Source organism: Leucoraja erinacea, chromosome 14 (genome assembly GCF_028641065.1).
Source record: "Leucoraja erinacea ecotype New England chromosome 14, Leri_hhj_1, whole genome shotgun sequence".
NCBI classification, from domain to species: domain Eukaryota; kingdom Metazoa; phylum Chordata; class Chondrichthyes; order Rajiformes; family Rajidae; genus Leucoraja; species Leucoraja erinaceus.
Genome location: NC_073390.1, coordinates 49975928 through 50003481, shown reverse-complemented (window position 1 = coordinate 50003481; position 27554 = coordinate 49975928). Strand labels below are relative to the sequence as shown.

Genomic DNA, 27554 nt, shown 5'->3' with positions numbered 1-27554 from the left:
CCCTCTCTCTCCTCTCACTCTCTTTCTCTCTCCCCCTCTATCTCCCCTTCCTCTCCCCCCCCCCCTGCCCCTCCCCCACCCTCCCTCCCCTAAAACCCCCTTCCCCTCTCCCCTCCACCCCTACCCCTTCCTTCCACCTCTCCCCCCCTTCCCTTCTCCCCCCCCATTCCCTTCCACCCCACTCAGCCCCCCTCTGTTGCCCCTCCCTCTCCTCCCATCTCTCTCCTCCCATCTCTCACCCACCCTCCCTCTCTTCCTCCCCTCCACCCCCCTCTCCCTGGGTCTCTCTCTCTGCCCCTTTCTCTCTGTCTCTCCCCATTCTCTCTCTGCCCTCACTCTCTACCCCCACTCTCTACGCCCCCACCCTCTCTAGACGCGCCAAGGGGGTTAGTTAGCTTATGTGCAGGGGGGGTCATTAGTGTGTGTGACGACGCATGCTGCCCACCACCCCTCCCCCCCACCACCATCCCCCCCCCGCAATCACACGTTGGGGGAACAGACCCAACGGGTCTGCACCTGGTCTAGTAACTATTAAAACTCTCGTGTTCGAACGTTCGTTCACATTCTAATTCGCGAATATACGTTTAACTCATTTTTCCTACTCCAAAATTTGCCCTAACGGGGAAATTGTTAGATATTCCTGTAGGGTTGTTCCTCGTGAAGATAGTGCTTTGAAAATTAGATAATTTGGTTGATTATTTCGCCACTTTTTCAGTAATAAACAAAACATTTCAAAATGGTAAAAAAAATCAGCGAGATCATCAGTTGTGGAGCTCCATCTCCAGTATGGAAGCAGCTGTTCCAGGTGTCCCATGCCGCTGTGAGGATTCTCGCGGCGCTGGAGCACCATCACCGGCGAGAACGGCCTGGAACATCGGGCCTCCGTGGAGGCAACTGTGGAGGCCTCAATAAGCCCAACTATGGGTGAACTGGGGATGGGGACTGGACATTGTGCCTTCCCTCATAATGGGAACCATTGTGGGGGGATGTTTTTATGTTTAAATGTCTTTATTACTGTTATGTCTGTATTCTTTCTTTATGTGCTGCATGGCAAGAAGCATTTTACTACACCTAGGTGTATGTGACCAATAAAATAACCTTTGAACCTTCCACCTCCCCATTCCCTTCCTTTGCCCCCGGCCCTCTCCTCCTCCACTCCCCTCCTCCACCCCCTCTCCCCTCCTCCACCCTCCCCAAAACTCCTCTCCCCTCCTCCACTCCCCGCCTTCCCCCCTCCCCTTCTAGTTCCACTTTTGAGGAATTGCACCCCATCTAATCCCTTTGTGCTATATTGGGAAAGTTGAAATCCCCTACTGCAACCCGGCATGGAAATCGCTGTTAAAACATGGGGGGAAACAATTTCAAGGCGGGCACATGCACGCGCGCGCATGCACACACAAGCAAAGTTTTGGCCGTGGCCCCTATGGCCGGTATCATTGGCAATTGGCCTGGTTGGTGACCGACTCCAAACTTCGGCAACAGCAGCTTCGTCCTCCTTGAATCGTCGGGCTTCAATCGGCCCATTCACAGGGCCTTTCATCGCCTGGCGGGGGCTTCAACATCGGGAGCCTCGATCGCCTCGACGCAACAATTTGACTGCGGGGGGAGGGGGTGGAAGATCCCGAGGTCGATTTTAAGCTGCGCCTGGCAATGAAAAGTCCAATGGGCTGATTCAAGCTCCGCCCTGATCTTTGCTCCACCAGGATGTCTACCTCCTCCAATCAACTCAGTCCCACCACACTACTTCCACCTCTGACCGTCACCTCACTTCTCCAATCATTGCGATGAATCATTATGGGCCCCCCCCACTGCCTGCTGAGCGACGTATCTCTTGGCCAATCGGCGCCCTCGATCATCAGTGCCATCCCCACTTTCTCGCCCCCCTGCTCCCCTGGGATTTCCACCCCTGACTACAACAACCTTATTTGACCTGCAGCTGTCTGCAATCTCCCGGCACATTTGCTCTTCTGATTCCCGTTGACTAATTGGGGGTCTGTAGTACACCCCCAACAATGTGATCACAGCTTTCTTGTTCCTCAGCTCTACCGTTATAACCTCACTGGACGAACCGTTTGTAATGTCACCTCTGAACACAGCCGTGACATCCTCCTTGCCTAACAATGCCACTCCCCCGCCTCTTTTTTCCTCAACCCTGTCTCTCCTAAAGCTCCTGTACCCCGCAACATTGAGTAATTGTCCTTCCCCTCCCTTAACCAGGTTTCAGTCATGGCGATAACGTCCCAGTTGCTCGTACGTACCTACGCCCTAAGCTCATCTACCTTACCCGTCAAGCCCATTGCATTAAAATACATGCAGTTTAAACCAACCCTCCCACCTCGCTCTCCGGCTTTTTGCCAATTCTGTCCATTAACCTTTCCCACACCACCCTACATACCAACATCAGGCCTCTCCTGTGCCTCTGTCCTGCACAATATCTCATCCCCCCCTGCCAATCTAGTTTAAACCCTCCTTGTAGCATTAACTACGTGGGAGAGTTTAAGGAGATGGAGGAATTTCTTTTGTGAGAGGGTGGTGAATCTGTGGAGGCCGTCAATGGATATGTTTAAGGCAGAGATAGATAAATTCTTGATTAATACGGGTGTCAGGTTATGGGGCGAAGGCAGGAGAATGGGGTTAGAAAGGAGAGATAGATTAGCCATCATTAAATGGCAGAGTAGACTTGATGGGCCGCATGGCCTAATCCTGCAGTCACTTATGATCTGCAGTTCCTTGCTACGCAAATTGGCTAAAACTTATATTATCTTTATCTGACAAAAGCATTGAAACACATGGCAGATCAAATTATTTTATTGACGGATATCCTGCAAGTTCTCCATTGTTTAAGCAAAAACCTCTCATTTTTGAAGTACCAAGTTGCACGTTATCGAAAAACAAGCCATCTCTTGATAGATTAAATAGAATTAATCAACCAAATTTTGAAGGACATTTAATAAAACTCCCCACTACATTTCACATTTTATGCACTTTGGGGACAGAGAGGAAGCAAACATTTTCCTAACCTAACAAATAAAATTTAAGTCTGCAGAAAAAGTTATTAAAATATGGATTTCGTTAAAGGTGTAAATTCAAATATATCTTTACAATTTGATTTTCATATCTGTATTTGATCTTCATATCCCGTTTCAAAGATTACCGCAGGGTTTAGTCATGGAAATCAACTGGTATTTCTCATAGTTATTCCCTGAAAGTTGACATTAAACTGGATAAACTTGTCTTGTTTGTAGAAGTTTGAGATGGATTTAATACAGCTAATGGCACTTAAGGGGATAGTGCAAAAAAGGATATTCTAAAGGTATCTTGGACTACTAAAAATAACATCCAACACCTTTAGTTAATATCACATTTGCTTCAATAGAACCCTTTTCCCGTCCATGAGCAACCCCTATTTTCTATCAAACAATTGGCATTTTGTGTGGAAACGCTCGGAATATTTCTATTTCAAAAGTAATATTTGATTATATCATGACTTGAATAATTACAATACTGGATTAAATTAAGCAGTTGCATACGGATGGTTAGGAAACATTGCAATTAATCATTGTAAGCAAGGAAAAAATATACATATTACTCAACTAGTTTTCAACTCACTGGTCATAAATAATAAAATAGCTTTTAACAACTAAACTACTGCCGTGAATGTTTGACCAAGTTTCTAAATTGTTTTCCTTCAACTTTGCCTTCTTATGGTTTTGCAACTTGTCCAGCGAAAAGGATGGTGCCTACAAATAAGTCAGAAAAAAAGCAGTTAGAGGCCACATCATAGCAAGTTATCATTGTTCATAAGTTTATAAGTGATAGAAGCAAAATCAGGCCATTCGGCCCATCGAGTCTACTCCACCATTCGATCTTGGCTGATCTATCTTTCCCTCCTAACCCCATTCTGCTGCCTTTTCCCCATAACCCCCAACACCTGTACTAATCAAGAATCTATCTATCTCTGCCTTAAAAATATAAATTGAAGCTCCACTGTTCACCATAATATTCAACCTCTCCCTGCCAAGTCCGTGGCCCCTACCTTCTTCAAGAGATCTACTATCGTATCTGTGCCTAAGAATGCTTCTCCAGCCTGCTTGAATGACTACCACTCACCTCCATGGTCATGAAATGCTTCAAGAGACTGATCATAAACTACATCTGCACATTCCTCCCTTGCACCATGGATCCGCTGCAGTTCGTATACCGTCCAAACAGATCCACAGATGATGCGCTCCCCTGTGTGCCTGGGTCCTGGACTTTCTGACTGCCAGGACCCAGGTGGTCAAGATGGGTAGACTGTAGAAAGTGCTGTAGAAAGTATCCTGACTGGAAACATCTCTATCTGGTTTGGCAACAGCTCTGCCCAGGATAGGAAGGCACTGCAGAGAGTAGTGCGTTCGGCCGAACGCACCACAGGAACTACACTCCCCCACCCCTGCAGGACCTATACACCAGGAGGGGCAGTTCCAGAGCCAGCAAGATCATGAAGGACCCCTACCACCCCAGCAACGTATTGTTCCAGCTGCAACGGTCAGGCAAGTGCATCTGCTGTCACGCTGCGAAAACAGAGAGGATGAGAGGAGGTTTCTTTCCACAGGCCATCAGGACAGTAAAGTGATCTCACCAGGGCATAAATACTGTTGTGTCTTCTTTTAAAAAATATATAAATACTGGTTCTGTTCTGTTGTTTTGCACAATCCCGCAAGCATTGCCACTTTAATTCCACTGTACATCTTGTATGTGTATGTGACCAAGTTGACTTCACTTGATTAACTGACTTGGCTTCCACAACCTTCTGTGGCAATTAATTCCACAGAATCTCCACCCTCCGACTAAAGAAATTCCTCATCTTCTAAAGAGGAACACATTTTAATTCTGAGGCTACGACTTCTGGTCTAGACTCTCCCACTATTGTAGTTAACCAGACCACAAATGCACAGCTTTAAGATCATTTAGTTTGAACATTCTTCTTCGAAACAGAATTAAAGTTTTAATTTTGTGGAAAGGAGATTAGATGTGGAATGAAGGTCCAAGAACATGCAATGAAGTAGAACCTTACAATGTTGGGATAATGTAGAATAACAATGTTGAACCCGATGTTGGGGGAGTCCAGAACCAGGGGCCACAGTTTAAGAAAAAGTAGTACGCCATTTAGAACGGTGATGAGGAAATACTTTTTTCACAGAGTTGTGAGGTTGGAATTCTCTGCCTCAGGGCAGTGGACGCCTGTTCTCTGGTTACTTTCAAGAGAGAGCTAGATAGGGCTCTTACAGATAGCGGAGTCAGGGGATATGGGGAGAAGGCAGGAATGGGATACTGATTGGGGATGATCAGCCATGATCACATTGAATGGTGGTGCTGGCTCGAAGGGCCGTACGGTCTACTCCTCCACCTATTGTCTAATAATAGGTTCAAATACTATTAAACCAAGATAATCCAAATTAGTAAGTGGTGAACAGTGCAAGAGAACAGACGGCCCAAGTGATTAAAATTGGAATTACGATATTTAAGCATATCCTGTCAAAATTAACATTATCTTGGCTGATATATTCTGGTTAAGACATTTAATTAGTAAAAATGTTTTTGTTGACCAGCACCTTCAGAGAATGGTGTTTCAAATGGCCAAGTCTCACCATTTTTCCATATTGTACTAATTTGCGCATGCACAACAGTGTTGTATACACCATTCAGTTGCAGTTTAAGGATCATGATATTTTGGGAAATTCATTTTATCGAAAAATATACCAGAAATAGGTACTTATTTATACCAATTTAATGTTTACACTTCCTTCGCCTTATCACTGTTAGCAGGCTCATTGACTGGAAGTCCTTGGAAAGAGTGAAGATAACAAGTAGAGCTTAGAGACACAGCACGGAAACAGGCACCCTCGGCCCGACCATTATTCACCCGTACACTAGTTCTATGCCCTACACACTAGGGACAATTTACAGAAGCCAACTAACCAACACACATATGGCTTTGGGATGTTGGAGGAAACCAGAGTGCCTGGAGGAATCTCACAAGGTCACACGGTGAACGTACCTGCAAAGACTGCACCCGTAGTCAGGATCAAACCCATGTCTCTAGCGCTGTGAGGCAGCAACTCTACCACTGTGCGCACCCAATTATGCAATTGTTTACAATGGTCATTAAGCCAAGAAGAAAATTTAGGACAGACCAGAACATTTTGCAAACCTCTTTCCAGTAGTTTGAGAACATGCCAAATGTTGAAGCAAAATACATAGATTCTGAAGGAAATTTCTGCAGTGCAAGAAAGATTATGCGACTAAGAAAGAAACTCAGAGACATATTATAGTGATACAACATTCTACAAATTATATTGATGACAATTTAGCAATCCGGGGCAACAGTGGTCCTGTTCATTTCCAGCACCTCATTCATTTAAGAGCTTCATTGACTACATGCAATGCCCTTCACTGTCACTAGATGTCCTAGTTGACCACTTTTCTAAAGCGGTTTCAGGCGATCTTATGACTGAATTACAAATGACAAGATTGTGAGAAGATCTTCATTCCATATTTTATCTGGGACAGTTACAGATTTGCTCTGCCAACAATATCCAGGCATCCCATTTTCTATATTTAGTAGCTTGCTGCAAGTCAATAAAAAATTAATTATTTCCAACCAAAAGCACTTCTATTATTGAATTGATCGAAAGATACAGCATGATTTAAGATAAAGATACGAGCCAAATACGAGCAGGTGGGATAAGTGTAGATGGGGCATGTTGGCTGGTGTAAGCAAGTTGGGCCGAAGGGACGATTTCAATGCTGTAAGACTCCATGACTATTTGGCAACATTGAGCATCCAAATAGCAAAATGCAGACACAAGGATGCTGGAGTAACTCAGCGGATCAGGCAGCATTTCCGGGGAACATGGATGGGCAACACTCCTGATCCATAAAAACATCGAAAATTGGTGCAGGAAGAGGTCATTCAGCCCTTTGAGCCATGTCTGATCATTCTAAATCAGTACTCCATTCCCGCTTTCCCCCCATATCCCTTGATTTCATTAGCCCCAAGAGCTAAATCTAACTCTCTTGAAAGCATCCAGTGAATTGGCCTCCACTGCCTTCTGTGGTAGAGAATTCCATAGATTCACAACTCTCTGGGTGAAAAAGGTTTTTCATCATCTCAGTCCTAAATGGACTACTTTTTTTTTTAAATTGTGACCCCTGATTCTGGACCCCCCCCAATATGGGGAACATTTTCCATGCATCCCTTCTAGCCTGTCCAATCTGTTTATAATTTTATATGTTTCTATAAGACCCACTGAGTTATTCCAGCACTTTGTGGCTGAATAGCAAATATGGCCTGCAAGACAATCAAGCAAAATCTGTGTCATTAATTCCAGAAAAAAATATTGCTAGAAACCACCAAAAAATAACAGTTGGAATAACATCAACAGATTCTTGGGATTGAGTTAGGAATTTCATGTAAATTATGAGCAAATTCTATTGAAGCATGTAATTAAGTGTAGGGTAGGTTAGGAAATGCTGGTGCTTCTATAGATGGTCATTATGTAATTCCAATGTCTCAAGAATATACTGGGTGTGGCTATGTGGAACGAGCTGCCATTGGAGGAGGTAGTTGAGGCAGGAATTATCCCAACGTTTAAGAAACAGACAGGTACATGGACAGGACAGGACAGATTTGGAAGGATATGGACCCAAACGCAGGCAGATGGGACATGTTGGTGGAGTGGGCAAGTTGGGCTGAAGGGCCCGTTTCCACTCTGCATCACACTATGACTATGATGCTTCGGGTCGAGACCCTTCTTCAGACTGTATCCAATTGTTAGGTTAATGTGAACCAGATAGCATCATCACAACATGATGGCAGCACAGTGGCACAGCGGTAGAGTTACTGCCTTACAGTGCCAGAGACCCGTATTCTATCCCGACTACAGGTGCTGTCTGTGCAGAATTTGTATGTTCTCCCAGTGAGTTTTCTCCGGGTGCTCCAGTTTCATCCCAAATTCCAAAGACATGCTGGTTTGTAAGTTAATTGGCTTCAGTAAGTTGTCCTTTGCATGTAGGATAGAACCAGTGCACGGGTGATCATTGGTCAGCGTGGACTCGGTGGGCCATGGGCCTCCCATATCTCTACACAAGACTAACCTGCTATCATTATTGTAACTGATTAAAACATTAACATTAGTGGTTTTGCAGATAGTGAAGAAGGTTGTGAAAGAATGCAGCAGGATCTGGATCGATTGGCCAGGTTGGCGGAGGAATGGTTGATGAAATTTAATACAGAGAAGTGTGAGGTGTTGCATTTTAGGACATCGAACAAGGGCAAGACCTAAACAGTAAATGGTAAGCCTCTGAGTAGTATTGTAGAGCAGAGGGATCTAGAAGTAGATAAGGTGGTCAAAGAGGCTTTTGGCACATTGACCTTCATCAGTATTGAGTATTGAGGTTGGGAGGTCATGTTGCAGTGGTATAAGATGTTGGTGATACCACATTTAGAATATTGTGTTAAGTTCTGGGCACTAAGTTTTAGGAAAGATATTGTTAAGCTTAAAATGGATCAGAAAATATTTACGAGGATGTTGCCAGGACTAGAGGTTGTGAGCCAGGCACGGAAATCGCACGGAAATCGCTATCAAAACATGGAAGGGACAAAATTCCTTGGCGGCCACGCTCGCATGCTTCGGCCATGCACACGAGGCTTCGGCCATGGGCCCTGTGGACTGTAACATCAGGACCTGACCTGGTTGGAGACCGACTCCAAACTCCAGCAACAGCAGCTTTGTCTGCCCCAAATCGTGGGGCTTCAATAGGCCCATTCGCGGGGCTTCAACATCGGGAGCCTCGATCGCCTCGACGCAGCAATTTGATCGCGGTGCGGAGGAAGATTCCGCGGCCGGCCGCGCCGGTCCGGGCGATGAAAAGCCCCGCGAACAGGCCAATTCAAGCTCCGCTCTATGATCTTTGCTCCACCAGGATGTCTCCCTCTTTCAATCACCGCGCTCTATCCTCAGTCCCACCTCCCCCTACTTCCGCCTCTGACCAACACCTCCCTCCTCCAATCATCGCACTGAATCTATTTGGGCCCCCCATTGCCTGCTGACTCACGTCTCTCTCGTCCAGTCGGCGCCCTCGATCATCAGTCCCACCCCCATTGTCTCGTGGAAAGCGGAGATTTTTAATAGCTTTTTTACAGTTTTAAAATACGGATTACAAAACATGGGGTGGATAATCATCCCCCACCTCTCAACACATGAGGTGGACGTGTGTCCCCTTTCCCCTCCACGGGATTTCCACCCCTGTAATGTGAGTAAGGTTGATTAGGCTGGGTCTCTATTCCATGGAGCGCAGGAGGATGAGGGGTGATCTTATAGAGCTATACAAAATCATGAGAGGAATAGAGTCTCTTGCCCAGAGTAGGGGAATCGAGGACCAGAGGACTTAGGTCCAAGGTGAAGGGGAAAAGATTTAATAGGAATAGGGGTAACGTTTTCCACATAAAGGGTGGTGGGTGTATGGAACTAGCTGCCAGAGGAGGTATTTGAGGCTGGGACTATCCCATCATTTAAGAAACAGTTAGACAGCACATGGATAAGACTGGTTTGGAGTGATATGGACCAAGCGCAGGCAAGTAGGACTAGTGGAGCTGCGACATTGTTGGCCGATGTGGGCAAGTCGGGCCAAAAGGCCTGTTTCCACACTCTATGACTCTGAACCAATACACTTGAAGTTCATTTATTTGCCTTTGCATCCCCCACCAAATATTCTGCACCACAAAACTACTTGTTCCTAGTCTGGGGTCTTTGGGTTGAAGTATTAATGTATTTCTCCTTCCACATGCTTCATGACCGGCTATGTATTTACACCATTTTGCTTTTAAGATTGAATACGTGCACATTTTAAAAAAAATTCAGTCAAACGGTGAAAATGTCCCATCTGCCAGAAAAAGGAGCAGTAACCTTTTCTCATTGTTTTTGTTGCATCTGCTGATAATTTCTAGCATAACATTTTAATTTTAGATTTCCATCTTATGCAGCATTTTATTTTTATGAATCGATTAATCAAGGGCAGCATGGTGGCACAGCAGTAGAGTTGCTGCCTAACGGCGCTTACAGTGCCAGAGACCCGGGTCAAATCCCGGCTGCAGGTGCTGCCTGTACGGAGTTTGTATGTTCTCCCAGTGAGCGCGTGGGTTTTCTCTGAGATCTTCGGTTTCCTCACACAGTTCAAAGACGTGCAAGTTTTTAGGTTAATTGGCTTGGTATAAATGAAAATTTTCCCGTTAGGGTACCGTCAATGCGCGGGGATTGCTGGTCGGCGTGGGCTGATGTCCCGTTTTCACGCTGTACCTCTAAACTAAACCAAAGAATCAATTATATTTACCAATTTATAATCAAAGATTTTTTTTACCTGTAGATTGGTGCCAGATGATATAAAGAAAGGGTCTATTTACTGCAAATTGAGTAGAGCGCGACTTAAGCTTAAGCAGTGCAGCTGTAACAGAAACAACACTATTAACAGTTTCACAGTAGTTAGGAGCAATCCTGTCATAATATATTGCAAAGCAGATCAAAGCTATATATTACCTGCAGTTTTACTTTAAAATTTGTTTTTATGTGCAAAATTGCAATCTTAAATTGTGATACTGTATATTCTTAAAGATACCTGCAATTAGTACTTAAAACCAAGCTGTCGACAGAGTCCCACTCTGCTCTCACAAGTGCTATTTTTGGCCCATGTGGTAGTTTACTGGTGATCTTTCGCAATTCACCAAATGCTGCCATTATCACAGAGTAAAAGCTGTCACCTAGACAACTGGTCAAAACAAATAGCTGCTCAATAATCCTTGAAATATGAGAGTCTAAAACTAGACGGCATAAGTTTAAGGTGTGATGGATGTGGGGGGGGGGGGGGGGGGGGGGCGGGAGGGGAGAAGTGGGGGGTAAAGATTTATAAAGGGACTCAAGTGGCAAGGTTTACCACAGGGGGAACGAACTATCAGAGGAAGTGGGTGATGCAGGTACAGGAGCAACATTTAAAACAGCTTTTATCCACGAGCTGCAGATCTGCTCAACAGCCAAAAGTCCGTAGCCTCTTTTTACACTGGTACTTTATTTCCACATGTTTAAATTATAATGTTTTATTTTTAATTGTCTGCTGTATATCGTGTTTTTATCCTTTTGTGAGCAAAGCACCAAGACAAATTCATTGTATGTATACATACTTGGCTAATAAAATTGTATTCAATTCAATTCAAAAAGGCATTTGGACAGCTACATGGATAGGAAAGATTCAGAGTGATATGGATATAATGCCATTCATAAATGATATCCTTGCTTCTTTCTGCAAGATAGTATACATCTTAGATCAACTTGGCCAAAAAAACAGCTTCCATCTGGAAAGTTGGTTTTAGCCAAACTGATCATCATCATTCAATGACAAAATATATTTAAATTATTCGAATAGCACTTTACTCTGGTCTAAGTTTACAATGCTGGCATACTTGCCTGACATTCCAGAGGCCTTCGTACCATCCTCGTTTACTTCAATTTTAGCCTTCTGCAGGATTTGGGAAACATACAGACCACGAAACGCTGCAAGAGATTGTCACAATTTATTTGCAAAGCAAATATGTTTTAACAAAGCTGTTCAAACAATAAATACTACTTACCAGAAATGTCTCCAGAAATGAATGGGTTAACATGACTGTTTGACAGCACTGGGCCTCTACTCGCTGAAATTTTGAAGGATGAGGGGGGGGGGGGGGGGGGGGGGCGGGACTTCATTGAAACTTACAGAATAGTGAAAGGCCTGGATAGAGTGGAGAGGATGTTTCCACTAGTGGGAGAGTCTAGGACCAGAGGTCAGCCTCAGAATTAAAGGGCGTACGTTAGGGAAAGGGGGAGATGCAGCGAGACCTGGGTGTCATGGTACACCAGTCATTGAAGGTAGGCATGCAGATCCAGCAGGCAGTAAAGAAAGCGAATGGTATGTTAGCTTTCATTGCAAAAGGATTTGAGTATAGGAGCAAGGAGGTTCTACTGCAGTTGTACAGGGTCTTGGTGAGACCACACCTGGAGTATTGCGTACAGTTTTGGTCTCCAAATCTGAGGAAGGACATTATTGCCATAGAGGGAGTGCAGAGACGGTACACCAGACTGATTCCTGGGATGTCAGGACTGTCTTATGAAGAAAGACTGGATAGACTTGGTTTATACTCTCTAGAATATAGGAGATTGAGAGGGGATCTTATAGAAACTTACAAAATTCTTAAGGGGTTGGACAGGCTAGATGCAGGAAGATTGTTCCCGATGTTAGCGAAGTCCAGGACAAGGGGTCACAGCTTAAGGATAAGGGGGAAATCCTTTAAAACCGAGATGAGAAGAACTTTTTTCACACAGAGAGTGGTGAATCTCTGGAACTCTCTGCCACAGAGGGTAGTTGAGGCCAGTTCATTTGCTATATTTAAGAGGGAGTTAGATGTGGCCCTTGTGGCTAAGGGGATCAGGGGGTATGGAGAGAAGGCAGGTACGGGATACCGAGTTGGATGATCAGCCATGATCATATTGAATGGCGGTGCAGGCTCGAAGGGCCGAATGGCCTATTACTGCACCTAATTTCTATGTTTCTATGTTAGGAAGGAGATGAGGAACTTCTTCAGAAGGTGGTGAATCTGTGGATTGCATTGCCATAGAAGGCTGTAGAGGTGAAGTCAACAGATATTTTTAAGGAAGAAATATATACATTCTTGATTAGTACGGGTGTCGGGATGGGACAAGTTATGGGGAAAAGGCAGGAGAATGCAGTTAGGAGGGAGAGATAGATCAGCCATGATTGAATGACGGAGTAGACTTGATGGGCCGAATGGCCTAATTCCGCTCCCATCACATTAACTTACTAGAGAGCTTTTTGAAATTTGCTGTGTTTTTATCAAATATCTTTGTGATTCCAAGAGGTGCAAGTAGTTCCTCCAAGTTAGTCTCTGACTCAACAGTGAATCTACAAATAAAACATGTAGATTTTAAAAAGTTAGTTCAGCATTTGGAGCCGGCTGAATCTACTGAAGGTTGCAGAAAGGTCAATTGGAAATATTTTATATGTATCCAATTTCTACACAGGTTTGCATTTCACAGAGTAGTTTAGTTAATTGTCCCATGTACAGAGAAAAGCTTTTTTGTCATGGACAATCCGGTCAGCGGAAAGACAAATCGGTACATAATTACTATCAAGCCGTTCACACAGTGTGCAGATACAGGATAAAGGGAATAACATTTACTACAAGATAAAGTCCAGTAATGTTTGATTAAAGATAGTCCAAGGGTCTCCAATGAGGGAAATGGTAGGTTAGGACTTCTCTCTAGTTGATGATAGGATGGTTCAGTTGTTTGACAACAGCCGAAGAGAAACTGTCCCCAAATCTAGTGTGCGTTATCACACTTTTGTACCTCATGTTTGATGGAAGAGGGGAGAAGGAGTGACCAAGGTGTGTCTCGTCCTTGATTATTCTGGTGGCCTTGCTGAGGCAGTGTGAAGTGTAGATGGAATCAATGGAAGGGAGGTTGGTTTGTGTTATGGTCTGGGCTGGGTCCACAATTTCTTGCGGACTTGGATGGAGCTGTTCCCAAACCATGCTGTGATGCATCCAGATAGAATGCGTTCTCCGGCACATCTTGAGTATGCTTCAATATATAACAGATTTCAAATAGGGCCAAATATTTCTTGCTCACCTAGGTATAGAAATGTCAAGTTTATTACTCTTCAAGATTTTCTTCCACGCATTTATGCTATTTATATTGATGTGAGGAATTATTTCAGTGAGTGCAGTGCTACTATCCACTGGAAGGATAATAAACATACTGACTGCCTCATTGTATGGTAGCTGGAGAACATTATATTCCACTTTGTTAGGCGTACTGGCCTTACCTATAAAACAAAAGCAAATCATCTCAAAAATTGAAGACCAGTTTCTTGTACAGCAGTAAATCTCCCAGTTCAAAGTATGGAGTTGTGAACTATCATTAGCAATATAGAAACAAAGGTTAAATTAACTATCAGTGTCCAATAAGTTCCTCACCCCCAGAAAAAAAGATAGTGGCATATACTACAACACAGCGTATACAGACCAAGAACTCTACAGACACGCAGTCTTAAATAAATTTGCACTTACGTAAACAATTCAGTGCCCATTCCCTCATAGAGTGATACAGCGTGGAAACCGGCCCAACTTGCCCAAACCGACCAACATGTCCCAGCTACACTAGTCCCATTTGCCTGTGTTTGGCCTATATCCCTCCAAAACTGTCCTATCCATGTACCTGGCTAACTGTTTCTTAAATGTTGGGACAGTCACAGCCTCATCTACCTCCTCTTACAGCAACATAGAAACATAGAAAATAGGTGCAGGAGTAGGCCATTCGGCCATTCGAGCCTGCACCGCCATTCAATATGATCATGGCTGATCATCCAACTCAGTATCCCGTACCTGCCTTCTCTCCATACCCCCTGATCCCCTTAGCCACAAGGGCCACATCTACTCCCTCTTAAATATAGCCAATGAACTGGCCTCAACTACTCTCTGTGGCAGAGAGTTCCTGAGATTCCCCACTCTCTGTGTGAAAAACGTTCTTCTCATCTCGGTTTGAAAGGATTTCCCCCTTATCCTTAAGCTGTGCCCCCTTGTCCTGGACTTCCCCAACATCGGGAGCAATCTTCCTGCATCTAGCCTGTCCAACCCCTTAAGAATTTTGTAAGTTTCTATAAGATCCCCTCTCAATCTCCTAAATTCTAGAGAGTATAAACCAAGTCTATCCAGTCTTTCTTCATAAGACAGTCCTGACATCCCTGGAATCAGTCTGGTGAACCGTCTCTGCACTCCCTCTATGGCAATAATGTCCTTCCTCAGATTTGGAGACCAAAACTGTACGCAATACTCCAGGTGTGGTCTCACCAAGACCCTGTACAACTGCAGTAGAACCTCCCTGCTCCTATACTCAAATCCTTTTGCAATGAAAGCTAACATACCATTCGCTTTCTTTACTGCCTGCTGCACCTGCATGCCTACCTTCAATGACTGGTGTACCATGACACCCAGGTCTCGCTGCATCTCCCCCTTTCCCAATAGGGCACCATTTAGATAATAGTCTGCTATCCCGTTTTTGCCACCAAAATGGATAACCTCACATTTATCCACATTATACTGCATCTGCCAAACATTTGCCCACTCACCCAGCCTATCCAAGTCACCTTGCAGTCTCCTAGCATCCTCCTCACAGCTAACACTGCCCCCCAGCTTAGTGTCATCCGCAAACTTGGAGATATTGCCTTCAATTCCCTCATCCAGATCATTAATATATATTGTAAATAGCTGAGGTCCCAGCACTGAACCTTGCGGTACCCCACTAGTCACTGCCTGCCATTGTGAAAAGAACCCGTTTACTCCTACTCTTTGCTTCCTGCTTGCCAGCCAGTTCTCTATCCACATCAATACTGAACCCCCAATGCCTTGTGCTTGCTAGCAACATGTTCCATACACCCACCACCCTTTGTGCGAAAAAGTTACCTCTCGGATTCCTAATAAATCTTTTCCCCTTCACCTTAAACCTATGTCCTCTGGCCGAAGGGCCTGTTTCCGCACTGCATCTCTAAACTAAACCAAAAAAAAAACTCCCCAGGTTCAATTGGTGGTCTGTGCTGAAATGGCAGCTAGCAACAATATTGGAATTTTCAATGAGCATGAGAAAACTATAGATCAATAAAATTTGTAGTTTGTTACAAACCAAAATCCTAGAGTCAGAAATTCAAAAGATAATTTAATTGGCAATTAAAACCCATGAGGGTATATTTTATGTCTTGGGCAAAGTACTGCTCTGTTAGCTAACTTAAACATGATACCATTCTGTTACGACTTACCAAACATGAATTTTGAAGTTTGGACCATCATCGGAACTTGAGACACATCTCCATCAGCTCCAGTGAAATCCCCTTCGTGCGTCTTTGCTACGTCAAATTTAGATTTCCATAAACCCTTAAAATATATCGCACTGGTAACTACAAGCTTGGTAGCATCATTCAGAATGTCTGGGGAAATTATCTCTGTGATCATACCTAAAGAATCAAACCACATTGTAAAGGGAACTTCAGGTAACACAGGGCTTCCATCTTTTTTTAAATGACGATTACAAAAGATATTCTTGGTGAAAAGTTGGCACTGTGAGGCAGCAACTCCACCAGCTGCACAACAGTACCAGAGACCCAGGTTTGATCCCCACCTCGGCTCCTGGCAGGAGTGTGCACATTTTCCCCCAAGACGGCGTGCGTTTCCTCCGGGTGCTCCAGTTTCCTCCCACATCCCAAGGGTGTGCAGGTTTGTAGGTTAATTGGCCCCTAAATTACCTCATGAGTTTGGAGTTGATGCAAAAGTGGGATAACAGAACTAGTGTGAACGGGTGAACAATGATCAGCATGGATTCAGTGGGCTGAAGGGCCTCTTTCCATGCTGTGTCTCTAAACTAAAATTTAGAATCTCTACATTATACTGAAAATCTTTAAACAGCATCATAATTGTTAAAATAATGCACCCAGACACACAAATAAAACTTGGATAGAATTAAGAAAGTAAAAATACATGCAACCTTGACAAGAAGCACCCATATATTAAAAATATCAATCTTCAGACATTCCTACTATGGTTGGACAGGTACGTAGATAGGATGGGTGTCAGGGGTTGAGGGGAGAAGGCAGAAGAATGGGGTTAGGAGGGAGAGATAGATCAGCCATGATTGAATGGCGGAGTAGACAATGGGCCGAATGGCCTAATTCTACTCCTATCACATGAACTTTAAGATTTGAGGGATGTGGCACAAACACAGGCAAATGGGACAAGCTTAGATGGGACATATTGGTCGGCATTCACAAGTTGGGCCAATTGGACTGTTTTAATGCGGCACGATCATGACTAAAAAATACCAGTACCTTTGGTACGATAATTAGATTTATGGAAGATGTACCTTTAGTATGAGAACCGGCCCATTTGTTGATTATTGAAGCAGCTTCTTCAGGTTCGGCATAATTCACATTTGTCGGCTCAGTTTGATACGTTTCAGAACACTGCTTAACAAAGCCTTTTTTTAATACAAGGTCACGTGGTACAAATATTCCATTAGCAAAAGTAACGACGTTCTTACTTTTGCTTGCAGTTAATGACTTATGTACCTTTTTGAGCCGTGTATAAGTACCTGAAAAGAAAATTCATATAGAAGAGCTGTTAACTTGGAAAACTTCAGTACCCATTTCTAAATCATATACCATTCAAATCTGAGGCAATTGGTTGCTAAACAGAAACTAATGTCCAATATTTACATAGAACAGTACAGCACAGAAACGGCCCCTTTGGACCAAAATGTTTGTGCTGAACATGATGCCTAGCCAAACTGATATCATGTGCCTACAAGTGATCCATATCCCTCCATATCCGCGTCTCTAAAAACTTATTGAGTGCCACTATCCTATCCCCTTCCACCCCCATTCCTGACAATGCGTTCCAGTCCCCCAACACCCTCTAAAAAGCAAACTTGCTCCGCACATCTCCATTATAGTTTCCATCTCTCACCCTACAGATTTTCCTCTACTGCTATTGTCTATCATTTTACATACGTCTAAGTATCCAAAACAATTCATTAATTACACATGGCAAAGATCTATGAATTAAAATATTTTATCAAGTACATTATCAATTGAATCCAATGCTATGCAAATGAAGTCACCATCTTGTCCATTTGGTAAATAATGTTTTGCCAACTTAAAGTAGTAATTGATGAAGAATCAATGTTAGGCAGGACACAATATACCAAACCATTGGAAATTTGATTATCATAAATTAGGAAAATAGAAGTTGTATTGAAACAGCCATATTTTTTAGGCCAACAAGCTAGAAACACAGATTTTGTAAGAACATGTCCAAGAGCGCAAAGGAAAAATAATGAAGTATTTTGGAAATGAAAGAAAGCAGCCAATTGTTTTCTCACTGAATAACAACAGTTCATCATTGTCACGGAACAGTCATTTGAAGTGTTCTTAAGAACAGGAGACATAGTTCCACTGGTGTGAGAGTCCAGGACTAGAGGTAATATTCTCAGAATTAAAAGGATGGTTCTTTAGGAAGGAGACTAGGAGAAATTTGTTTCATCATATGGTGGTGAATCTGGAATTCATTGCCACAGAAGGTGGTGGAGGCCAAGTCAATGGATATTTTTAAGGCAGAGATAGATCGATTCTTGATTAATTCAGGTGTCAGGGGTTATGGGGAGAAGGCAAGAAAATGGGGTTAAGGGAAAAATAGATCAGCCATTTTTGAATGTCAGAGTAGACTTGATGGGCCAAATGGCCCTATTCTACTATCATTTATGTACCCATGAACATAGAAGCAGGATTAAGCCATTTGCCCCATGGTGTGTGGAATACCATTTGATCATGGCCGATCTATTTTTCCCCACTTAGTCCCATTGTCTTGCCTTCCTGCCCCTCCCCCCATATCCTTTGTCACCCTTACTAATCAAGAATCAATCAATCTCTGCTTTAAAAATATCTAATGGCTTAGCCTCTCCAGCCATCTGTGGCAATGAGTTCCAAAGATACACCAACCTCTGGCTAAAGAAATTCCTCCTCATCTCAGTTCCAAGGCACATTCCTTTATGCTGACGCTGTGCCCCCAGTCCTCGACTCTCCCACTACTGGAAACATCAAAAAAATGTCGCAAAGAACCTTCTCCAATAAACAATTTGAGAGCAATGCCCAAAGAAGATAGTATTCCTGGTGGATAGTTTGCAAAAATCAAAATCAACAACTGCAAAGGTATATGATGCAAAGATATCAACGCTGAATCGAAAAAAAAAGTCCTTTCAATAATATCTCAAATTGCAAAGTCCTATTGAACATGTTCAGATAGGAAGAAGGAAGGATACGGTTGGTATAACAAGATACTAGCTAAACAAACCAAGTCGGCTGTATTTCAAAACATCGTTCAATTCCTTTTTTGTTATTCCATCAGCTCCGAATTGCAGTATCCAAAGCAATGATACCATTCCATGTGGAGACATGACAATGTTTTCTGTTGGTTGGGACGTAGCAACCCGATTGAAAATCTTCATCCCCAAATCTGACCCAACCTCCGATGTTTTCGGCTTTCCCAATAGGCAAGGAAATGACCCCACAGCCACACACAGGACAAGCAAAATATTCATATTCCTCATTGCAATTCCAATTCTCAACCAGAACAGTATCTGCAAAAAGAAAGTCTGGGGTTTAACACATGTACATTAGTAAATATTCTATCATTATTTTACAATGATTTCAAAAAATGAGTCCTGGAAGAAACATATAAAGTGTTTCACATTCACAAATTGGGGGAAAGTTACAATTCTTCCTAAAAGAATGCCGAAAAATAACATCTAATGCATTTATACTGTGCAGTATTATGGGGTTCAGAATTTAATTCTACCCACATTTGAATCCTCTTACTCAACATGTTCCAAAGCGAATGTATGTTTTCTCAAAAGAAGAGAGAAACATTCAAGCAGTGCTTGAAATATTAAGTAGGAAAGAGGTTATTGAAAAGACAGTTTACCAAAACCACCAATTTGTATCTAGCATTTTTCCTAGAGTAAAAAAGGATGGTGGTTGTAGAATCATTCTTGATTTAACAGGTCTTATCCTTTTAGTACCGTATAAACATTTGAAAATGGAGACATTTGCCAATGCTATACAGCTAATTTCAAGAGAATGCTATATGGCCAGCATAGATCTGCAAGATGCATATTACTCTGTGGCTGTGCATGGTAATGATCGAATTTATATCTAAAATCGAACTGGATTAATCTATAATGGCAGTTCAAAACATTGCCTGATGCCTTAACCTCAGCCCCTAGACTATTTACAAAATTGTTACAACCAGTCCTAGCATTGCTAAGAGCCCAGGACCATTTGGTAATGGCTTATTTGGATGATATTTTAACTGCTCACGTTTGAGAGGCTGGGTTTTGTAATACATCCAGATAAATCTATGTTGTCTCCATAAAACAATTGATTACTTGAGGATCACTTTTAATTCAGAACACATGTTAGTGACTTTACCAAAGGATAAAAAGCTGCAGTTAATTGAGGGTTGTAGCAAACTCATTACAGAGCATCAACCATCAATTAGGCAAGTGGTGAGCTTACTTGGTAAACTAATCGCTTCATTTCCAGCTGTGCAGTCTGGTCCGCTGCATTATATAGATACATAGAAAATAGGTGCAGGAGTAGGCCATTCGGCCCTTCGAGCCTGCACTGCCATTCAATATTATCATGGCTAATCATTCAACTCAGTATCCCGTACCTGCCTTCTCTCCATCCCCCCAATCCCTTTAGCCACAAGGGCCACATCTATCTCCCTCTTTAATATAGCCAATGAACTGGCCTCAACTACCCTCTGGCAGAGAGTTCCAGAGATTCACCACTCTGTGTGAAAAAAGTTTTTCTCATCTCAGTCTTAAAGGATTTCCCCCTTATCCTTAAGCTGTGACCCCTTGCCCTGGACTTCCCCAACATCGGGAACAATCTTCCTGCATCTAGCCTGTCCAATCCCATAAGAATTTTGTAAGTTTCTATAAGATCCCCTCTCAATCTCCTAAATTCTAGCAAGTATTAGCCAAGTCTATCCAGTTCTTCATATGAAAGTTCTGACATCCCAGGAATCAGTCTGGTGAACCTTCTCTGCACTCCCTCAATGGCAATAATGTCCTTCCTCAGATTTGGAGACCAAAACTGTACGCAATACTCCAGGTGTGGTCTCACCAAGACCCTGTACAACTGCAGTAGAACCTCACTGCTCCTATACTCAAATCCTTTTGCTATGAAAGCTAACATACCATTCGCTTTCTTCACTGCCTGCTGCACCTGCATGCCTACTTTCAATGACTGGTGAACCAAGACACCCAGGTCTCGCTGCATCTCCCCTTTTCCTAATCGGCCAGCATTCCTGTTTTTGCCACCAAAGTGGATAACCTCACATTTATCCACATTATACTGCATCTTCCAAATATTTGCCCACTCACCCAGCCTATCCAAGTCACCTTGCAGTCTCCTAGCATCCTCCTCACAGCTAACACTGCCCCCCAGCTTAGTGTCATCTGCAAACTTGGAGATGACACTAATGACACTAGGGCTTTATTCTTTGGAGCGCAGAAGGTTAAGGGGGGACTTGATAGAGGTTTTTAAAATGATGAGAGGGATAGACAGAGTTGACGTGGGAAAGCTTTTCCCACTGAGAGTAGGGAAGGTTCAAACAAGTGGACATGACTTGAGAATTAAGGAACTGAAGTTTAGGGGTAACATGAGGGGGAACTTCTTTACACAGAGAGTGGTAGCTGTGTGGAATGAGCTTCCAGTGAAGGTGGTGGAGGCAGGTTCGTTTTTATCATTTAAAAATAAATTGGATAGTTATATGGATGGGAAGGGAATGGAGGGTTATGGTCTGAGCGCAGGTATATAGGACTAGGGGAGATTATGTGTTCGGCACGGACTAGAAGGGTCGAGATGGCCTGTTTCCGTGCTGTAATTGTTATATGGTTATATGTTACCTTCAATTTCCTCAATAATATAAATTGTAAATAGCTGGGGTCCCAGCACTGAGCCTTGCGGTACCCCACTAGTCACTGCCTGCCATTGTGAAAAGGACCCGTTTACTCCTACACTTTGTTTCCTGTTTGCCAGTCAGTTCTCTATCCACATCAATACTGAACCCCCAATACCGTGTGCTTTAAGTTTGTATACTAATCTCTTATGTGGGACCTTGTCGAAAGCCTTCTGAAAGTCCAGATACAACATATCCACTGGTTCTCCCCTATACACTCTACTAGTTACATCCTCAAAAAATTCTATAAGATTCGTCAGACATGGTTTACCTTTCGTAAATCCATGCTGACTTTGTCCAATGATTTCACCACTTTCCAAATGTGCTGCTATCCCATCTTTAATAACTGACTCTAGCAGTTTCCCCGCTACCGATGTTAGACTAACTGGTCTGTAATTACCCGTTTTCTCTCTCCCTCCCTTCTTAAAAAGTGGGGTTACGTTTGCTACTCTCCAATCCTCAGGAACTACTCCAGAATCTAAATAGTTTTGAAAATTTATCACTAATGCATCCACTATTTCTGGAGCTACTTCCTTAAGTACTCTGGGATGCAGCCTATCTGGCCCTGGGGATTTATCGGCCTTTAATCCATTCAATTTACCCAACACCACTTCCCGACTAACCTGGATTTCACTCACTTCCTCCATATCCTTTGACCCGCGGTCCCCTGCTATTTCCTGCAGATTATTTATGTCTTCCTTAGTGAAGACGGAACCAAAGTAGTTATTCAAATGGTCCGCCATATCCTTGTTCCCCATCATCAATTCACCTGTTTCTGACTGCAAGAGACCTACATTTGTTTTAACTAATCTCTTTCCCTTCACATATCTATAGAAACTTTTGCAGTCAGTTTTTATGTTCCCTGCCAGTTTTCTTTCATAATCTATTTTCCCTTTTCCTAATTAAGCCCTTTGTCCTCTTCTGCTGGTCTCTGAATTTCTCCCAGTCCTCTGGTATGCTGCTTTTTCTGGCTAATTTGTACGCATCATCTTTTGCTTTGATACTATCCCTGATTTCCCTTGTTATCCACGGATGCACTACCTTCCCTGATTTATTCTTTTGCCAAACTGGGATGAACAATTTTTGTATTTCATCCATGCAGTCTTTAAATGCCTTCCATTGCATATCCACCGTCAACCCTTTTAGAACAGTCAATCTTGGCCAATTCACGTCTCATACCCTCAAAGTTACCTTTCTTTAAGTTCAGAACCATTGTTTCTGAATGAACAATGTCACTCTCCATCCTAATGAAGAACTCAACCATATTATGGTCACTCTTGCCCAAGGGGACATGCACAACAAGACTGCTAACTAACCCTTCCTAATTACTCAATACCCTGTCTAGAATAGACTGCTCTCTCGTTGGTTCCTCTACATGTTGGTTTAGATAACTATCCTGCATACACTCCAAGAAATCCTCTTCCTCAGCACCCCTGCCAATTTGATTTACCCAATCTATATGTAGATTGAAGTCACCCATTACAACTGTTTTGCCTTTGTTGCACAGATTTCTAATTTCCTGTTTGATGCCATCCCCAACTTCACTGCTACTGTTAGGTGGCCTGTACACAACACCCACCAGCGTTTTCTGCCCCTTAGTGTTTCGCAGCTCTACCCATACCGATTCCACATCCTCCAAGCTAATGTCCTTCCTTTCCATTGCGTTAATCTCCTCTCTAACCAGCAACGCTACCCCACCTCCTTTTCCTTTCCCTCTATCCCTCCTGAATATTGAATATCCCTGGATGTTCAGCTCACAGCCTTGGTCACCCTGGAGCCATATCACCGTGATCCCAACTATATCATAATCATTAATAGCTATCTGCACATTCAACTCATCCACCTTATTACGAATGCTCCTTGCATTGAGACACAAAGCCTTCAGGCTTGTTTTTACAACGCTCTTGTCCCTTTTACAATTATGTTGAAAATTATCAGCAACTGCAGTGAGCACAGGTACAGGCATTGAAGAGACATTCGGGGCATTTTGATAGGCCCATGCAATTACCAGTTGCAACAATTGCAGATATGCAATGGTGGATTAAGAGTGTCTCATGTGCTTCTAGAAAAATTCTAGTTGAAACACCTGCTATCATTCTACAGACTGATGCAAGTGCACTAGGTTGGGGCGCTACTGGTACCATTACCAGCTGTGGAGGTAGATGGAATGTGGACGAGGTACCTTTGCTCGAAGCACATGGAATCAATTACCTTGAACTGTTAGGTATATTTTATGGGCTTAAAGCTTATTGCTCTAATGTGCAAAATCTGCATATGCAGGTTCAGATTGACAACACTATGGCTGTAGCATATGTCAATCACATGGGTGGAATCAAGTCAGAATCTTGTGATAGATTGGCAAACGTTATCTGGCACTGGTGTATTATTCGAAACATTTGGCTTTCGGCAACCTACCTACCAGGTAGATTCAATATAATTGCAGACACCAGGTCACGAAAATTTAATGACAATACGCAGCCGCAGGATGGGCAAGTGAACGGATGTTTCACAAGTATTACCATAAAGAAATAGTAGACCCTGGGCATTTGGTGGTTCTGTTTTGGATTCAGTATTAAATGTTCCTCTGCGATAAACATTTTGTTATGATAAATAAAAACCATTAACTGATTACATTAATGTTATGGTTGTATATTATTGATTGGTTTCACTCATTTAGGGTCAATCAATGCAGTGATTTGGATTTGAATCTACGGCATGAAATCACAGAGCTTTGAAATCTTCACGTAGTCACTCACGTGACTCTGAAGTACAATAGTAAGATTAAATGAGAACTTACCAGTTTGAAGTTTGATCTTTATTTTATGAGGAGTTACGATGAGGGACTACATGCCCTCCATTCCCACCCTCATAAAGATCAAGTGGAAGTTATGTTTGTCTCACGTAGCTTACTATTATGCTTCAGTAAATTATCATCTGTGATTTCACACCGCTGCTTTGAAGATTGATGCGTGTGTGCCTGGACAGGGTCTTCTTCGCGTAGTCCCTCATCGTAACTCCTCATAAAATAAAGATCAAACTTCAAACTGGTAAGTTCTCGTTTAATCTTGCCATCAAAACAGCTTCATGTTAGGATAGATACAATAGGCTGGAGGAACTCAACGGTTCAGGCAGCTTCTCTGGAGAAAAGGAATAGGTGACTTTTTGTGACTTCAGACAGACCCATTCTTTTTCTCCAGAACTGCTGCCTGACCCGTTGAGTGACTCCAGCCTTTTGTGTCTGCCTTTGGTTTAAACCAGCATCATGTTGGTTTAAACCACTTCATCTTAGGATAGATGGCCTCAAACCGAAAGCACCAAGACCATCAATGCTCTTGAGCCTTGGTACAATATCAGACTTCCCAATATGCTGATGGGACAGTGGAGAGTGATCCCACACTCCACTGGCTGCCACATTACACCAGAATGCCAGACTTTGGATCTGCTTTCTTGAGGGTAAATGCTTGGAAAATGGCCGACCCAGATGGAATCCCTTGACGGGTTCTGAAATCATGTGCCAAACAATTGGCCAGTCTTTGCCAACTTCTTCAGCCTCTTACTAGTCTACAATCACTGTAGGCATCAAGGATTTATCCATCAAGAATACTTTCCATCCTGGCTGTTCCCTTTCACTCTTCTACCTTCTGGGAGATGATAGAGGAGCTCGAAGAACCAGATGCCCAAACGCAAGAACAACTTCTTCCCCCATCCCCAACAGACTCCTGAACTAAGTGCCTCTTTCACTTCTCGTACACTTACTCTAGTTTATTCAATTATTCCATTTTTGCTCTTTAGGGATTTATTTTGGCACTAGTTTGGACAGTTCAGTTTAGTGATACAGCACAGAAACAGGCCATTCTGCCCACGAGTCCTTGTCAACTGTCCTTGACAGCCCGTACACTAGCACTGTCCTAAGCTAGAGGCAAATGACAAGCTTTACCAAAGCCAATTAATCTACGAATAAATACATCTTGGGATAGTGGGAGAAAATCGGAGCAGCAGATGAAAACCCCTGTCACGGGGAGAACGGACAAGCAGCACCCGTAGTCAGAATGAAACCCAGGTCTCAGGCGATGCAAGGCAGCAACTCTACATTGTGCCACCCCTGCACTACAATCTTCGAACCACTCTGCTGATTTGCATTTGGTGTTGTATTTGGTGTATATCGACCATCATCTTGTATATCGTGCATCCGAGGAACCAATTTAAAGGCAGGTGCACGGGATCACAAAACAAAACTGTTTTTTAGACCAAATAGCTCTTGGTTTTTTGGATAGACTTTCGTTATTGCATCAATGGCCTGACATTATAATAAAAATAATTAGAATAACATTATTATAATCTTGTAAACATTATAATAATCTCCCATATAGCAGAATTGTAACATTTAAATTTTATAAATTGATAGTGAGACCAAACCCCACTTTTTGTGAAATATACTAGGCATGTCGAGTTACTTCTTATCACAAAATTCTGAAATACCTTAAATTGACACAGGTTCCAAAACTTGGCTTTTAAATTTTTGTTTCAGTTACCACATGTCCTTCAACTATCCAGTGTAAAAAAATAAGGAGCTGCAGATGCTGGTTTACAAAAAAAAAGACACAAACTGCTGGAGTAACTCAGCCGGTCAAGCAGTACTTCTGAAGAACATGGATAGGCGACATTTCGGATCGGGACCCTTCAAACTGGAAAAAACTTACGCAGCATCTGTTGAAACCTGGCCGGATCCCAAACATCACCTATCTATGTTCTCCAGAGATACTGCCTAACCCGTTGAGTTAATCTAGCATTTTGTGTCTATTTTTTCCCTTCAACTGTGATGGGCACACAAACAAACTCAGGGCTGCACAGGCGAGATAGGGAAAATACATTGTATTAAAAAAATGCACACTTAGTGACCACTGAGATAACGAGTAGATGGTAAATACTATAAATGTTTTCTAGACTAATTAAAACTTATGAATAATCTTGAATAGGCTATTTAAAGAATGAAATACAAGCAAGAATCCATAAAGTATCGACCCACCAAACCATCACTGCGCCTACACAAATAGAAACATATATAATTGTTATGCTATTAAAAAAAAGTCTTTCTAAAACACTAACTTACTTACGGTTTGCAATCCTTCGATAAAATGTAGTTGTCAGCTGCTCAAGCGACTCCTCTTCTCCTTCCGCAACAATCTTTCCAAATGGATCAGTTTGCAACCTCAGCGCACTTTAATAGCGTTGGTCTCCTCCCCCCATGCTCTTCCCACCACCTCCTCCTCCCAGTCATTGCCAGAGGAGGGTGGTTCTACAAACATGCTGAATTATTTAGGTCCAAAACACATCGGCAACTGTTGGCACAAACCGAATCCCTTGTTAGTCTATCCCGGATATTAACAGCCAGCAAATCCGAGAACAAGTGTGTAGGAAGGAACTGCAGATGCTGGTGTACACCGAAGATAGACACAAAATGCTAGAGTAGCTCAGTGGGCCAGGCAGCATCCTTGGGGAGATGGAATGCGCCGCGACCTAACAAAGATCTCCTGGGACCTTGTGTCGACCATGCTGTGAGTATGATTCTAGGGCAAACTCTTCAAAACTCACGTATTAGATCGCCGCAGTGGGACAGCCCCTTAAAGAGTTGATTACTTGGGAGGATATAATGTGTGCATGTTCTTGAAACGTTACTGAATGCAGTTTGTGGTTTGATTTATTTTCACAAATTGTTGGCAATGGTCTTGTTACACAGACAGCAAATTGGTGGGATGTGGAAGATGGAGCATAAAACCATAACCCCCCCCACTGGCGAGCAATATTGGAATTGGTGGAGAGGTGGAATATTGCGTTGGTGACCAGCCCTCCCGTGTGTTGCTGGGACCCAATGGGTCCCACTTAGTCTAGTATTTCT

At 43.0% G+C, this 27554-nt stretch overlaps 1 protein-coding gene across 1 annotated transcript; it reads right to left on the bottom strand.

Annotated features, from left to right (window-relative positions):
• Positions 1-2159: 2159 nt before the first annotated feature.
• Positions 2160-27319, bottom strand: LOC129703711 (glia-derived nexin-like). The gene is made up of 9 exons (XM_055646394.1): positions 26773-27319; positions 18983-19268; positions 16998-17225; positions 15901-16095; positions 13719-13914; positions 12890-12990; positions 11499-11585; positions 10402-10485; positions 2160-3740 (listed from the first exon to the last, which is right to left on the bottom strand). The coding sequence occupies exons 2-9, from the start codon at positions 19236-19238 to the stop codon at positions 3703-3705; spliced, it is 1185 nt and encodes a 394-aa protein (XP_055502369.1). The 5' UTR covers positions 19239-19268; positions 26773-27319; the 3' UTR covers positions 2160-3702.
• Positions 27320-27554: the final 235 nt, after the last annotated feature.